Raw genomic sequence first — 13,830 nt, forward strand, 5'->3', positions numbered from 1 at the left:
CTTGCCCAGAAGGCAAGACTCTTCTCGCCCAGCATACTCGTCTTGCCCAGCAAGACACTTTTCGCCCAGCATACTAGTCTTGCCCAGCAAGACTCTTCTCATCCAGCATACTCGTCTTGCCCAGCAAGACTCTTCTCATCCAGCATACTTGTCTTGCCCAGCAAGACTTTTCTCGTCCAGCATACTCATCACACCCAGTTGACTTGTTTCATACAGCAACTCGTAACACCCAATTGACTCGTTTCGTCCTGCAACTCGTCACACCCAGTTGACTCGTCTCGTCCTGCAACTCGTCACACCCAGTTGACTCGTCTCGCCCAGCCTTGATGCAGCTACACAGTAAGCTCACGATCGCCCACGATCATCCTTCAGCTCGCAATTGCCGTCAGCCTGTGATTGTCACTAAGTCTTCTCGGGTTCTCTCGCCAGATCGTGATTGTCTCTCATCACCTTGGGATCCCCGTTCGGCTTATGATCATAACACTCCAGCTAGCAGCCAGCTCATGACCATCTCTCACCTGCTCTTGATCGTCACTCGTCAGCTCTTCTAGGTTACTGGTGTCCCAGCAACCACTTCCATCTCTCATGAGCACTAGCATTTCAGGCCAGCTGCGACTCTGTTCCAATCTGCTTCCACATCTGCAGTTGGCTCGTCATCCTCTGGGAGTGACCACTATTCAGTGTCACAATTCTCTCCCCGCTTCTTTTCCTCCCAGGGTAAAGTTGCTCTCTGTGGCGAAGTGCTCTTTCGGCTGGCGGATAGATTGCAGAACACCTGCTGCAATCCTCAACTCCAACAAGCCACTGCTCTTCCCTTCTCCATAGGACCTTGACATCCAGGCCTACAGTAAGACTCCAATAGCACCTAGGAAACAACCACAGACATCTAAACCCTTGACCAGTAGGACATCTGGGTCCTCCAAGGTGTCTAACCAGACCTTTCCTACTAAAGACCAAAAGGGCTTCAAGTCGTCCAGAGGAGGCAAGAGTAGTAGGGGAGGACGGCAGAGGTTGCTCCCGCTAGGGAGGAAAATCGTCTTGCCTACCCAGTAGATGCCTGCAACAGCGCTGGCAGGGATGGCTGCAGCAGGGGCTGAACCTTGGACAGTCTCTGTGATTCGTTCAGGGTATCGCGTCCCATTTACTCATCTCTCCCTCCACTGACTCGGGATCCAGTTCCATCGAACTCCTATGCGAAAGGAGCCACAAAGGGCCCGAAGTCTAGACCATGTTGGAGAAAGGCATGCTCTAGTAGGACCTCGATGCTTCCCTAGGCTTTTTCAGTCAAGTCTTTCTTGTGAAAAAAGGCGTCTGGAGGATGGAGACCAGTCATTGATCTCTCGGCTCTGAACAAGTTTGTTTTTCAAACTTCGTTCAGAATGGAGACCACAGACAAGGTCACACAAGTGGTAAGATCAGAGAACTTCATATGCACACCGGATCTCCAATGCATACTTCCAGATTCCAGTTTATCCGCCTTCAACGCAGTATCTCTGGATCATACACAAGAACAGGCAATACCAGTTCAAGGTGCTGTGCTTCTGTCTTTCCACAGCACTCTAGGTATTTACAAGGGTTTTTGCCCTAGTGTCATCTTAGGCTCACAGGATCAGCATCCCTCGCCTACTATACCTCGAGGATTGACTGATCCTAGCATACTTCGTGGCAACCCTTCCTTATCACCGAGACTGACTGCAGTACTCAAATTTTGTCAGGATCTAGGGATAGTGATAAACCTAAAGAAGTTATCTCTGGCCCCCCTTCAAAAAGACTGGTATACCTCAGAAAGTTTTTCCATCAGAGAACAGAGTACACAGGCTGAGGAAGGTAGCAAGCTCCTTCCTCAGATGATATATTCTGGCCCCGCAGTGGTTACGTCTCCCAGGTCATTTGTCATTCCTGGCTCGTCTAGATCCCAACAGCCACCTCAGAATTCAATCTCTTCAGTGGCAGCTGAAATCCAGGTGGAGTCAGCCCACCGACTCCCTGGATACGTTAGTCCATATGGGACAGATCTTTAGTGATGGGTGGCAGACGAGAACCTTCGCAAAGGGACAGATTTCCTCATCCCCACCCCCAGAATTGATGCTCTATTGGGATACAACGAAAAAGTTTGGGGGGCCCCATGTGCTGCACCACTCGACCTCGAGGATTTGGTACGAGTCCGAAAGGTACCAGCACATAAATCTCTTGAGTTAAAGGCAACCTTCGTAGCCCTTAAACTGTTCCTGGCGGGTCACCCTGTGGTGCTGATGAGTGACAACACCACAGTAATGGCTTGCGTAAACAAACAAGGCGGTAACTTTTCGCAGCCCCTGCCATATAACAGAGTTGTTAAGATGAACAGAAGACAACTCGATGTCCCTATCAGCCGCTTTCTTCAAGGCAAGAGGAATGTGCTCGCGGACAATCTGAGCCGAGTGACTCAGATAGTGGGCTCCAAGTGGTCTTTGAATCCTCTGATAGACCACAAAGTCATAACTTTGTGGGGTTCCCCGACTGTAGATCTGTTTGCGATGTCCTTGAACTTCAGGCTGCCACTGTAATTTTCTCTAGTCCTGGACCCACAGGTTCTGGCAAGCTGCATTCCAACAATGGTGGGACAACATCAAAGTGTATGCCTTTCCCCCTGTTCTGTATGATGAGAAGGATGGTTAACAAGACCAGAGCATCCAACAATCTAAACTTGACGTTAATAGCTGCACTGTGGCATCACACAGAATGGTTCCTGGACCTTCTGCAGCTCCTGACGGAGATCCCAAGAAAATCCCCTCCAAGACACGATCTACTCAAACATCTTCCACAAGGCAGTAGCTTCGCTTCGGCTCTACACCTGGAAACTATCCAGCACCTCCTCTCTCAGAGAGTTGCGTGTAGGATGTCTGGATACCTGCGAAGATCCTCAGTAGTAGTCTACCAGGCTAAGTGGCCTGTCTTCTGTGGTTGGTGTTGTGAAGGGGCATCTCTTCCCTCGATGCCACTTCCAATAATAGCAGAGTTCCTTGTTTACATTCGAGAGGAAATGCTCCTCTGTCTCGGTGGTGAAAGGCTATTGCTCAGCCTTGAGCCTTGCCTTTAGACTGGGAGTCTGTTTTTCCTCTTCATTGGAGTGGTCTCCCCCTCATACAGGTATGAGATTACTTACCCTCCAGTCTGAAGTTAGACCTCCTTGGAAAGTGGTTCCCGTCCTTTGATATCTGAAGGGTGCTCCCTACAAACCATTACCTCAGGCAACAGATCACCACCTTACTTTGAGGACGGTGTTCCTGCTCGCCTTGGCCTCAGCTAAGAGAGTTAGTGAACTTCATGGCCTATCCTACGACATCACCCATTCAAGGAGAATGGTTAAGATAACACTTGGCTTCTTTCCCCCAGTTTATTACTAATACAGTCAGTACTCAAAATCTGGGAGTAGCAGATCCTAGATTCAGGCCCCTCCGGATTGGGAATCTTCATTCTATAACTGATGACCCAGATCAACTGGTACTTTGCAGTGAGGAGATTGAGGTATTACCTTAAACACATCATTAGCTCACCTGCAAGTGTTAGCACTCTTTGTCAGCATAGGGAAAGTCAAGAGGATGATCACGAAGAACACCATCTCAGCTTGGATTCGCAGGGTCATAGACCAGGTATTGAATCCCGACCCCCTCTTGCTCTTAGACCTAGGGGCACGGCACATCCCAGCGTTCAAAAGAAACTACTGTGACGCAGGTATGTGGGAGCGTTAGACGACATTCGCTGCCCATGACCTGTAAGACATAACCCACGGGAATATAGAGACGTTCTCCATTGGTGGCTGCACAACGAGTGATTTGAAATGCCTTGGGCTCCTTGATGGTCAAGTAGCAGGTGGTTGGCCATAGGTTACCCGGGATTAGTCTGGGATGAATGTGTAAGAATGACTGGCTCTTTTTTTTTTTCTTTCATCTTTTCCCTCCTCTTGGGAAACTGCACCCATGGGTCCTATACAAGCTATCCTAACCTATTATTATTATTATCAAATGCTAAGCTACAACTCTAGTTGGAAAAGCAGGATGCTATAAGCCCAGGGGCTCCAACAGGGAAAATAGCCCAGTGAGGAAAGGAAATAAGGGAAAATGAAATATTTTAAGAATAGTAACAACATTAAAATGAATATTTCCTATATAAACTTTAAAAACTATAACAAAACAAGAGGAATAGAAACTAGATACAACGGTATGCCCGAGTGTACCCTCAAGCAAGAGAACTCTAACCCAAGACAGTGGAATACCATGGTACAGAGGCTATGGCACTACCCAAGACTAGAGAACAATGGTTTGATTTTGGAGTGTCCTTCTCCTAGAAGAGCTGCTTACCATAGCTGAAGAGTCTCTTCTACCCTTACCAAGAGGAAAGTAGCCACTGAAATTAGAGTGCAGTAGTTAACCCCTGGAGAGAAAAAGAATAGTTTGGTAATCTCAGTGTTGTCAGGTGTATGAGGACAGAAGAGAATCTGCAAAGAATAGGCCAGACTATTCGGTGTCTGTGTAGGCAAAAAGAAAGAACCGTAACCAGAGAGAAGGGTCCTATGTAGTACTGTCTGGCCAGTCAAAGGACCCCATAAGTCTCTAGCAGTAGTATCTCAACGGGCGGTTGATGCCCTGGCCAACCTACTATCTGCAGGTAATAACCATTTCCCTTTTGTAACCTGGTATAGCAATATTTGTTACATTCCGGTACTCCCCGTGAGATGGGTATCGGGCAACGTCTATGGTTGATGCTAAAAATTCCTATTTATCTCTTGAGAAATCTTATGTAGCCAGTCAAAAACCCCAGGTCAGAGGCCAAGCCAGTTGGTCCAGATGTCCACCTTCCTAATGGGCGAGTCGTAAATAAATAGCGTAGGCATTGTATGGAGTGTTAGAACAAAGGAAAAAGTCTAAGGTAATTGTTATTATATTACCCGCTGTTAACTAACGGGTTTGGTAGTTGCCACCTTGCTTAAAAATCTCATGGCTATTCTTCCAGCCTCACCTAAAGATAATCCTATATAGATAGCTACAGGTTTGTATTGTTAGGAAAAATACAAGTTACTTTCAAATTTGTCATTTTAAGCTTTACATTAAATATATTCCTTCCAGGTAGGTTAGCTCGATAATGAATATAAAGAACATTTATGTAGGTTAGTTCTCTTATTTAGTTTTGGGTGGGCTATCCTACCTATGTAGAAATCCATACATTTTTTCCAGCTTTATTAGCAACAATGGCGTTAGAATTTGTCCACCGCAAATTTGGAGTGCAAGGCTTTAAAAATAGAGCATTACATTTTTGTATATATATGTATTTACAAAATAAACCAGGTACAAAATATATATATTAAGAAGTAATACACATTAATGACAAAATGAACAAATTTACAAGATAAATGACATTATGAGAACAAAGAAATTATTAAGGATATTTCTAACAATATGATGATACCCCAGTGCCCAGGTTTTTCATCATATTATAACAGTCCTGTAACCTTTGTTTGTCGCCAATTTTTTCCAAGGTCTTTGCTGCTTCTGATAACATTCCAGCCCTTTCCCCTGGTGAGGATAGGAGCTGTGAAGGAAGGTGTCTACATGCTAGCATGAGAGCAGTGGCACGTTCTCTTTCACCGCTAAAGCTGTCAATTTTCTTATCTGAAAGGTAAAAGAGAAAGTACTGAAATTAGTTAAAAGATAAAAACTATTAGAAATTTACATAGAGAAAACTATACACAGTAAAAAGGGGATTCTAAAATACTTGCAAGGATTGACTTAATTTTTTTTGTAGATTTGATTTATTTACAGCTTTCAATTGATTACTTAAATTATTCCAAGCAAAGGAATTTTAGCAATTTAATTTCAAGCAAAGGAATTTTAGCAATTTAATTTGTTCTGTGACAAGAAATATTGTAAATTTTGTCTTTCTTTTTAACCATCATAATTATAATAACTATTCAATTATAATTGAATTGTGTCTGTAGATGTATAAAGTAAATTACTGTAGTCAATCCTGTAAAACTTTTAATTCTACTGGTCATCATTAGATTTAAAAGGTTTTGAAAGAAGTCTGCCTTATTCCTGATAGCCAATAAGTTTTTCAACACAGCTAATCCCTGGGTTAAATGTGCTGAAAGTGCATTTTTGATGTAATAATTCTATATATTTCAGACAATTAAACCCCTTAATTGCAAGAAAAGGCTTCAGAAGCAACTCATGATGAAGCTACCAAGATAGTATTAAACTTTGAACATTTTTCTAGAAGTTATATTTCATCTGGTGATAAGGTATCCCACCCACCTTCCTCACTAAATTTACCTGTATGATAGCATGGACATTTTAATATTAATTCTTAAATTTTTCTCAACAAGATTATAGAATGAAGTAGTTTTGTTCTGACAGGAAATTAGCATGAGGTAGAGTGAAAGTAGCGTTTGTTCTACTGGAGCAATTACTCACAAAACAATATTGTGTATGATTATCGATCTCTTGTTATCATTAATATTTTCACATTCGCATTGACACACTTGTTCTGTGAGCAGTCGTCTCATCTCCTGAGTATTCTGCCACGTTAAGCTTCCTGGGTTGACCAGCGGTACAAAGCAGTTACCTATTTTGAAATCATTTGAGACTGGCATAAGGCAGCCAGTTGAAATTGTTTGGTGAAACTCCTTTCCTCTAGGTAAATTGGACCAAAGGTGATGCCAAACTTGGGATGAATCTTAAGGCATTTATGTCTTAAGGACCCTGGCCCGTGGCAGTAAACAGAGGTGGATATGCTGATAGCAGCATCCCCCCCCCCCCTATTGTATGGAATACTTCAAGCCATTGGGTAGTGAATGTCCTTAGAGATGGTCACATATCACCTTTACAAGATCATTGGTTTCCTATCTCTTCCAGACTCTTCCTAGTGGAGGAATCAACTGGGATTGGAATCATGAAAACTGTACTAGCCTAACAAATTTGTTTCTTAAACAGACTTAAAGGAGGATAAATGCTGATTTTTCCATCAAACTAGGACAATTTAAATAGAACATCCTGCATGTACACAAAAAAGAATCTAGGCAATATTGCTGTTTCTCCCTCTACATTAAAGTGTACTAGTTCAAGACTGGTTCTCATGTGTTCACTTGGGTTTGACAGCAGCTATTGATGAACTCTTGGAGCAATTCTGTTAATGTAATTCCATGAAACAGTTAGTGACCAAATGCAAGAACTATATTGATCCTATATCTAGGGATTGTGAAACAGTGAATCTCATATGGCTGCAGGCTCAAGATTTGCATTTTTCCACTAGTGTACTAGCAGCCACCTCCCCAAGATATCGCTAAAGCGGTGTGTGAAGGATCATATGTCAACCTCCTGGGATCTCCCTTTCCTTTTTGGTACAGTGAGTCAAGAGGTCAGGATGATATCACATTGCTGAACCAGGAAAACTTAAAGTATCCAACAAGGCTGAACATCTCAAAAGTGTTAGGCCACAATCTAGACTTCTCAAGTGGTCTAAAACCAAAAGTTCATTTGCACATGCTAGAAAAGCAAGGTGGTTTGATGAGCAAACCCCCCCCCCCCCCCCCCCCCCAAGGGCAAATGAACATTTTCTTGCCCTGCAATTTGCCAAAGCAGATGCACATTCAGGTACTATTCCAAAGCATAGTTGTCAGTCAGATACAAATTTTAGCTATGTAGAAACCTGAACTCTGTCGACAGAAAAATGTAGAAGGATTTGGGTGGGCAGAGGCTCCTGGATGGCCACATTCCAAGTGGTATTCCAACCTATTAGCACTAGACAAGTTCCTCCAACATCTATGAGTATAAGTCCTAGACAGGTTCCTCCAGCATCTAAGAGTACAAGTCGACTACCAGGCCATTGCCCAAGAAATACCTGCAACAGTCCTCTGCAACTATCTACCAGGAATAGTGGGCCCTCTTCTATGAATGATATTGTAAAAGGGGTACTTTACCCTTAATGGCATCTCTATCGGAGATTTTCTAGTCTCCTTTGCCAAGAAAGGACATCCATGGTCCTCCAGCACCTTATTTAGTCTAACTAATCCTGGCCTCTGCAAAGATGTATTGGGAAGTACTCTCATGCCCAAGCCAAGGATTATACATTGGGAAGTGCTCTCATTCCCAACTCAATCATTTAGTACCAAGATCAAGATATATAGCAGACAATCATCAGTAACCTTGTTAAAAAGTAACACAAATGCCTTAGTTTCACATGGCGCATGTCAATTAGCATCTTATTCCAATGGATTAAGTGGACTGGGACAATCTTCCCTGGTAGCTGAATAACTAAAACTCAAAGCTTCTCAGCAGTTTGACAAGCTGAACAACACATGCAAAGGAAAAGATTAAAATGGGGGAGGGCCAGATTTGAACAGGTGGTATCCTCCCCAGAAAACTATTACCACTCAACTAATATATTTCTGGTACTTTGCTCAACAGTTTTACAGTTATCGCAGCAACGCAGATGCTGGGGACCAATTTCAGTGTGTCTTTTCCTTCCTTGGATAAAGGACTGAAGTTGATATTAAAGATTGACCCTGAACATCTTGCAACTTAAGGAAATGCAACACAGTTCAGGACAAAAAACGGCACTTAATGGCAACTGCTCTAGAGTCTGGCTTGCTTCCACAAATTCTCCAATGTAAACACACTGTGAGAACGGTTGCAGTCTCTCAAACACTGATAGCACCTCTTGTCCCCCTGCAATGCAAAGATATGACACCTTCTTTAATGGACACACTGTTCACACAATACTTGACTAGATAAATTCATTATAGCAGTCTTCTTACTTATCTCAGGATCACTCTATTGATTCTCTACAAGCCTAACCATCAGCCTGGTCACTGCTAGATCAATCGGTAGGTCTGTATCCTCAGTGCCATACTCTTGTCTTTACCATGAGAGCACAGAAGACAGATAATGTTTTAGCAACCTGAAAAGTATAAATTTTGGTGGACTAGAGATCACAGTAATTCTTCAGTAAGTGCCCAATACCATGATGAACATAAGACTTCACCTCTCTCTCTCTCTCTCTCAAGATTTTGAGGCATACCTCCGTTTTCGTAGCATAGTAGCGTACTGAGCCAAGAACAATTAAGGCAACATCTTGCATGTCTGCATCCTTAAGGCCGAGGTGTCCCTGTCTGCATCCTTAAGGCCGAGGTGTCCCTACCTCTCGTGACCTTCATGGCAGGCCAAGTAAGTGGTTTCCTATAAAAAGTTATTGGAAGTTAGTGTGCCATCAAAGAACTAGTTGTATTAAAGCCTGTCACTGAATGGTGAGGAGACTTTCCAACAATCACGTAGAGTAGTATCTCTATTTGTTAATGCGTGAATCGGTCTTATTGCATGGAGTAGTGTGTTTTCAGACTGTGAGATGCCTCAAACTTCTAATATCACCATCATAGTAAGATCGAGGTGTAGAGACTGACCTTATAGTGCCCCCAAATCTCCTGGATTTATTGTCGTCTTAGGAGGTGAGGTGGTCTAAATATCTCTGGAACTGAAGAAGGAAGGGGAAGAGGACAGCACCATTTACCCCAAGCCAATATGGCCCATGCACTGTCTCATATGCAAGACTATTCAGCTATACCGTCCATGAAAGCGTTGCATTATCAGTTTTAATAACGCCTCATGCACTGATCCCAAGCAGTGTCAATGTTCGATACCGCAACAGCTCGTATACAGTATATGAGGAAACAGTAAAAGTTTCATTAAACTTTCACTTTAATGACATCAAACTAAAGAGCAGCAGTGATCACAGCTGATTTAGACATCGGAGATAGAAGACTACTGGGGAGGAAGGCAGCATTTCTATTCCCTAGCAATGATGGTATTAATCCCAACAGCAAATGAGGTCTCCCATTTAGTGCTGTCTTCGCAGATAGATGACACTAATTTGGAGATACTTTTATTAGCAAACTCCTTCAGAAACTTCTCTGCATAGTACAACCTCACCGATCCCCGGCAAAGGCCATAACTTAAGGTCCAAATCCTTCATCCATCGAGGGAGGGATAGAAGTATATTGGCAAAATGAACCCAAACACAAGGTGATGTATCCTTCCTCCACAAGTCCTAGTACTGGAGAAACTTGAAGGCAATGCAGATCGAGAAGCATAAGATTAGAAAACATAATTTCTTCAGGAATGCACTGGGCATTGACAAGTCCAAAGCCAAAAATTGCTAAACATAACTTTGCAGAGGAAATAACTAAGTGCTAACACTCCTAATACCCTCCACTCCTTTGCAAAGGCGATAACTAATTGCTGACACACTATCTCCCCACCCCTCCAAAGTCCAAGGTTTCCTCATAAACCTGACAGTTACAACCAGGTTTAACAGGGCAACCCTTCATTTGAGCCCATAGAGAGACTACTAACAAGCACTAAATCCCCACCCACACCCCAAAAAAGAAAAATACTAAGTTTGAGGCAACAGCTGCACTCCAACCAAGCATCCACCTGCCAGCTTTGATTTATTTGCACTCCAACCAAGCATCCACCTGCCAGCTTTGATTTATTTAAAGGCCATTTCCAGCTTTGCCAAATTCAAACTCCCATTAAAAAATGATGGTTTATATTTGTTTAGTAACAACTTTTGTGAATTTTTAAACCTGTGACACTCATTTTAACCCTAATGTCTGAACATAAACTGCAAATTGGAATCTAACAGGGCAAATAAAATATGTTAAACATTTCCTTTTAGATTATTTTATACAAGATGTCAATTTAACAACTTGAGTGTTGTACTATCCATTCATTATACATATTAAATAGAGCATGAAATTAATATAGGGTGCCTTATGATCTTTGTAAAAAAAATTATCACCATTCCATCAAGTCAATGAAGAGTTCGTTTACCCTTTAATTACCTATATTAGCATTTAGTGTCGATGGTATTATGAGCAAAGAATTGTACTTTTATCAAAAAGCATTGTAAACAGTCTTCATAATAAAAAAAAAATTATACATATTTTGTATGTAGTCTACATAACCTTCCTAACAAATGAAAATCATGCTAAATTTGTTCATGATATTCTTTAAGTGTTATTCAGTAAAACCACAGAACATCGTTGGAGTCTTGGGAACTCATATTTTACTTTACAAAAATAATTTTAAGAGTAAATAAAAATCTTATTCCTGTAATGGCATGGCTTTCAAAATTGAGATACGGAAAACAGTATTTAATACAGATACTTTTACCTACATTGACTTTCTTGTAGAAAGTTACTCATTGGGCAAGATCACTGGTGCAACTCATTTTCACTTTTCAAAGAGGCACTACAAGGTTCAAAAAATATTCTTAAAGCATAAAACCATTTCTATTTTTATTTATTTGCTATGCAAGTAAATAATTAGGAAGCATGTCGTCAATTACCTTTTTTTTTCTTTGATGGAATTTGTATTTACATTTATCAATATGCAAAACTGGCAGCAATTTCCAGACTACCATAAAAGAACAGACATTTAATTTTCAGCCATTTTTGTACACAAGTTTTAAAAATCCAAAAGAAATTTAGCCTTAATTTTCAAAATTATGCATCAATTTCTACCTACCTTTGCCACATATTACAGAAGATCTCCCATATCTATGCCTTAAAGATCTATCAAGCAACTGCTGTGTCCTAGCAGGGGATGCTCCAGCCATCATTCGAAGGGTGGCTTCATGTAAAAATACTCTAGCCAATACACCCTGTAATAAAAAGTCATATTTTCAAACGAAACTATAAACCAATTTAAACAAAACATTAACCAATCAAAAAGTACTAAATGGGAAAAAAAGCTGATTGGCTTTAAAATCAAGAAATTTGAAAACGGCAGGCAACCAAAAAAGAAAAAATAAGAAAAAAAATACTTACTGGGAGATGCTGTACCAGCTTCCGCAGCAACGCCAAATCATTTTGGAAACCACGAAGAACATGTGCAGGAGCAACAGTTAATGTGTCACAATCGGTAGCAGATTCACTTTCCCAAACAACTGTTCTGACACCCAACAACAGATCCACAACAATCAGCTGAACACTCTGTAAAAGGACGTAATTTAGAAAAAGAAACATACAGTATGTAATTTTGTAATTTTCACTATAACTAATTACTATATTTTTTAAAAAGTAGAGAAGGCTGTGAACTAAAGCACTATCAACAAACCTAACACAGGTAAAACATGAATTTTCCCTGAATCAAATGGTCTGGCCGGGGAAAATGATAAAGCTTATTGAAATTTCCAAATTAGTAGTGTATTTTTTTGTCACTGATTCTTTGGAACATTAGAATTCCTGATAATAAAGTTGCAATTCTACTGTATTACTTTTCAATTACAAATAAAAACATATAACTATGCCTATTTATAGCATTAATGATTCACTGGATAATGCAATATTGCACATCAATCAATAATGTCTCTATTGCACAATATTACCAAAATGAAAATAACAAACAGCCGACACATCAAAGGTGACAATCATAACCCTAAAGACTTGAGCAAATGAACAGAATAGCAATATCAACTATGCTAAATTGAAAAAATAAGAATAAAAGCCGCAGTAAAAATACGCTACCAGAACCAGATTGCCAAAAAATATTCCCTCTCCCACCATACATGATTGTGTGCACAGTACTATCACTATGTATTACAGAATTATTTATTTTTCTTCATATTCTCTGTTTTTCTGGGCAGCCCTTGCGACATTAATTTTTATATTTCTTGCGACATTAATTTTGATATTTCTTAAGTCTAAAAATACTTTTTAACTATACATATTTTGCAGTAATTCATCTCAACACTTTCATTCATAGACTTTTGAACTTAGAATATCAGGCAATTTCTACTCTTTCCCAGACTCAAGTATAAAAACTCACTGTAAAAACATTCAAATCACATCACCTTGATAGTTACTTAGTCAAACAATAGTTGTTAATTATACTTGCATCATGCAATAAAGCATTCAAGTCATATCATAAATTTTTTGCAGTTTCTTGTGAAAAACACTTCAATAACAGTATCAAACAGACTCACAACTGGTGATACAACCATACAGAGAATTTACTGAATCATGAAAATATAAGGGTTTTATAATAGAAGGAACTGAAGTGTAAGACTTAGGTCCGCTTAGCAAAACCTTAGGAATTGGCCGCAAGTTCAAAACGTCCGGTTAGGGCTAAAATTAGTCTTTGTTAAAAGATTCACTGGTCTAATATTAATTTAAAAAATAATAAAAGTTAAACTTAGGAGGCTTATTACAATGAAAACCACAAAAACTTGTTTAATAGTTAGAGGCATTATCATCCCCTTCTCACCATAATCAACTAACTTGGTCTACTCTGGATTTTCCCCCGACGTTAAATTTTTTTTACTATTCAGAATTCTAACCCAGCATATTCTCCACATAAGAGGAACAGTAAGTTACCTAAATCCCAATATTTTGGCATAACACACAAAGAGAATGAAGATTATAAGATCCTAACAACACCTCCATTAAACAACTTTCACTGGAATTATGAACGATTTCCGAAGAATAATCAAAATCATTCATTAAGGCTAATAAACCTGAATAGCACATCTGCTCTGGAAAGGGACACATATTGTACATTACTGCGAGGTAGACTAAAAGACAAGGGCTGCAGCATATCCAAAGTTCTTTGCCATTAACACCCAGAATACCTCAACACTGTACTAGAGGCCTAAGACTATTGAAAGGAAATTTTAGTTTTTGGGGTGTAAGTTAATATAAAAACCAGTATTTTAGAAAGATACAAATATCAGAGGTTTCATTCAAATTACTTATCTCGCAATCTTTTCCTACGTCTAATGTAAAACTCATGTTTACAT

General features: G+C 40.3%; 1 protein-coding gene and 1 long non-coding RNA gene across 3 annotated transcripts in view; one reads left to right on the plus strand and one right to left on the minus strand.

The window, feature by feature from the left end:
- Window positions 1-5,284: 5,284 nt before the first annotated feature.
- SREBP (Sterol regulatory element binding protein) overlaps window positions 5,285-13,830 on the minus strand; it is a 32,977-nt gene continuing 24,431 nt past the window's right edge. For both annotated transcript variants that reach the window (XM_068364542.1, XM_068364543.1), the window contains 3 exons: window positions 11,861-12,025; window positions 11,559-11,694; window positions 5,285-5,648 (listed from right to left, as the gene is read on the minus strand). In XM_068364542.1, coding sequence (XP_068220643.1) covers window positions 5,428-5,648; window positions 11,559-11,694; window positions 11,861-12,025 — 522 coding nt within the window. In that variant the 3' untranslated portion in view covers window positions 5,285-5,427. The remainder of the gene's footprint in view (window positions 5,649-11,558; window positions 11,695-11,860; window positions 12,026-13,830) is intronic.
- LOC137632553 (uncharacterized) lies at window positions 5,656-11,219 on the plus strand. Its single transcript, XR_011042061.1, has 2 exons — window positions 5,656-7,783; window positions 7,820-11,219. It is a non-coding gene; the product is annotated as an uncharacterized lncRNA (long non-coding RNA).

Source organism: Palaemon carinicauda, chromosome 41 (assembly GCF_036898095.1).
Source record: "Palaemon carinicauda isolate YSFRI2023 chromosome 41, ASM3689809v2, whole genome shotgun sequence".
NCBI classification, from domain to species: domain Eukaryota; kingdom Metazoa; phylum Arthropoda; class Malacostraca; order Decapoda; family Palaemonidae; genus Palaemon; species Palaemon carinicauda.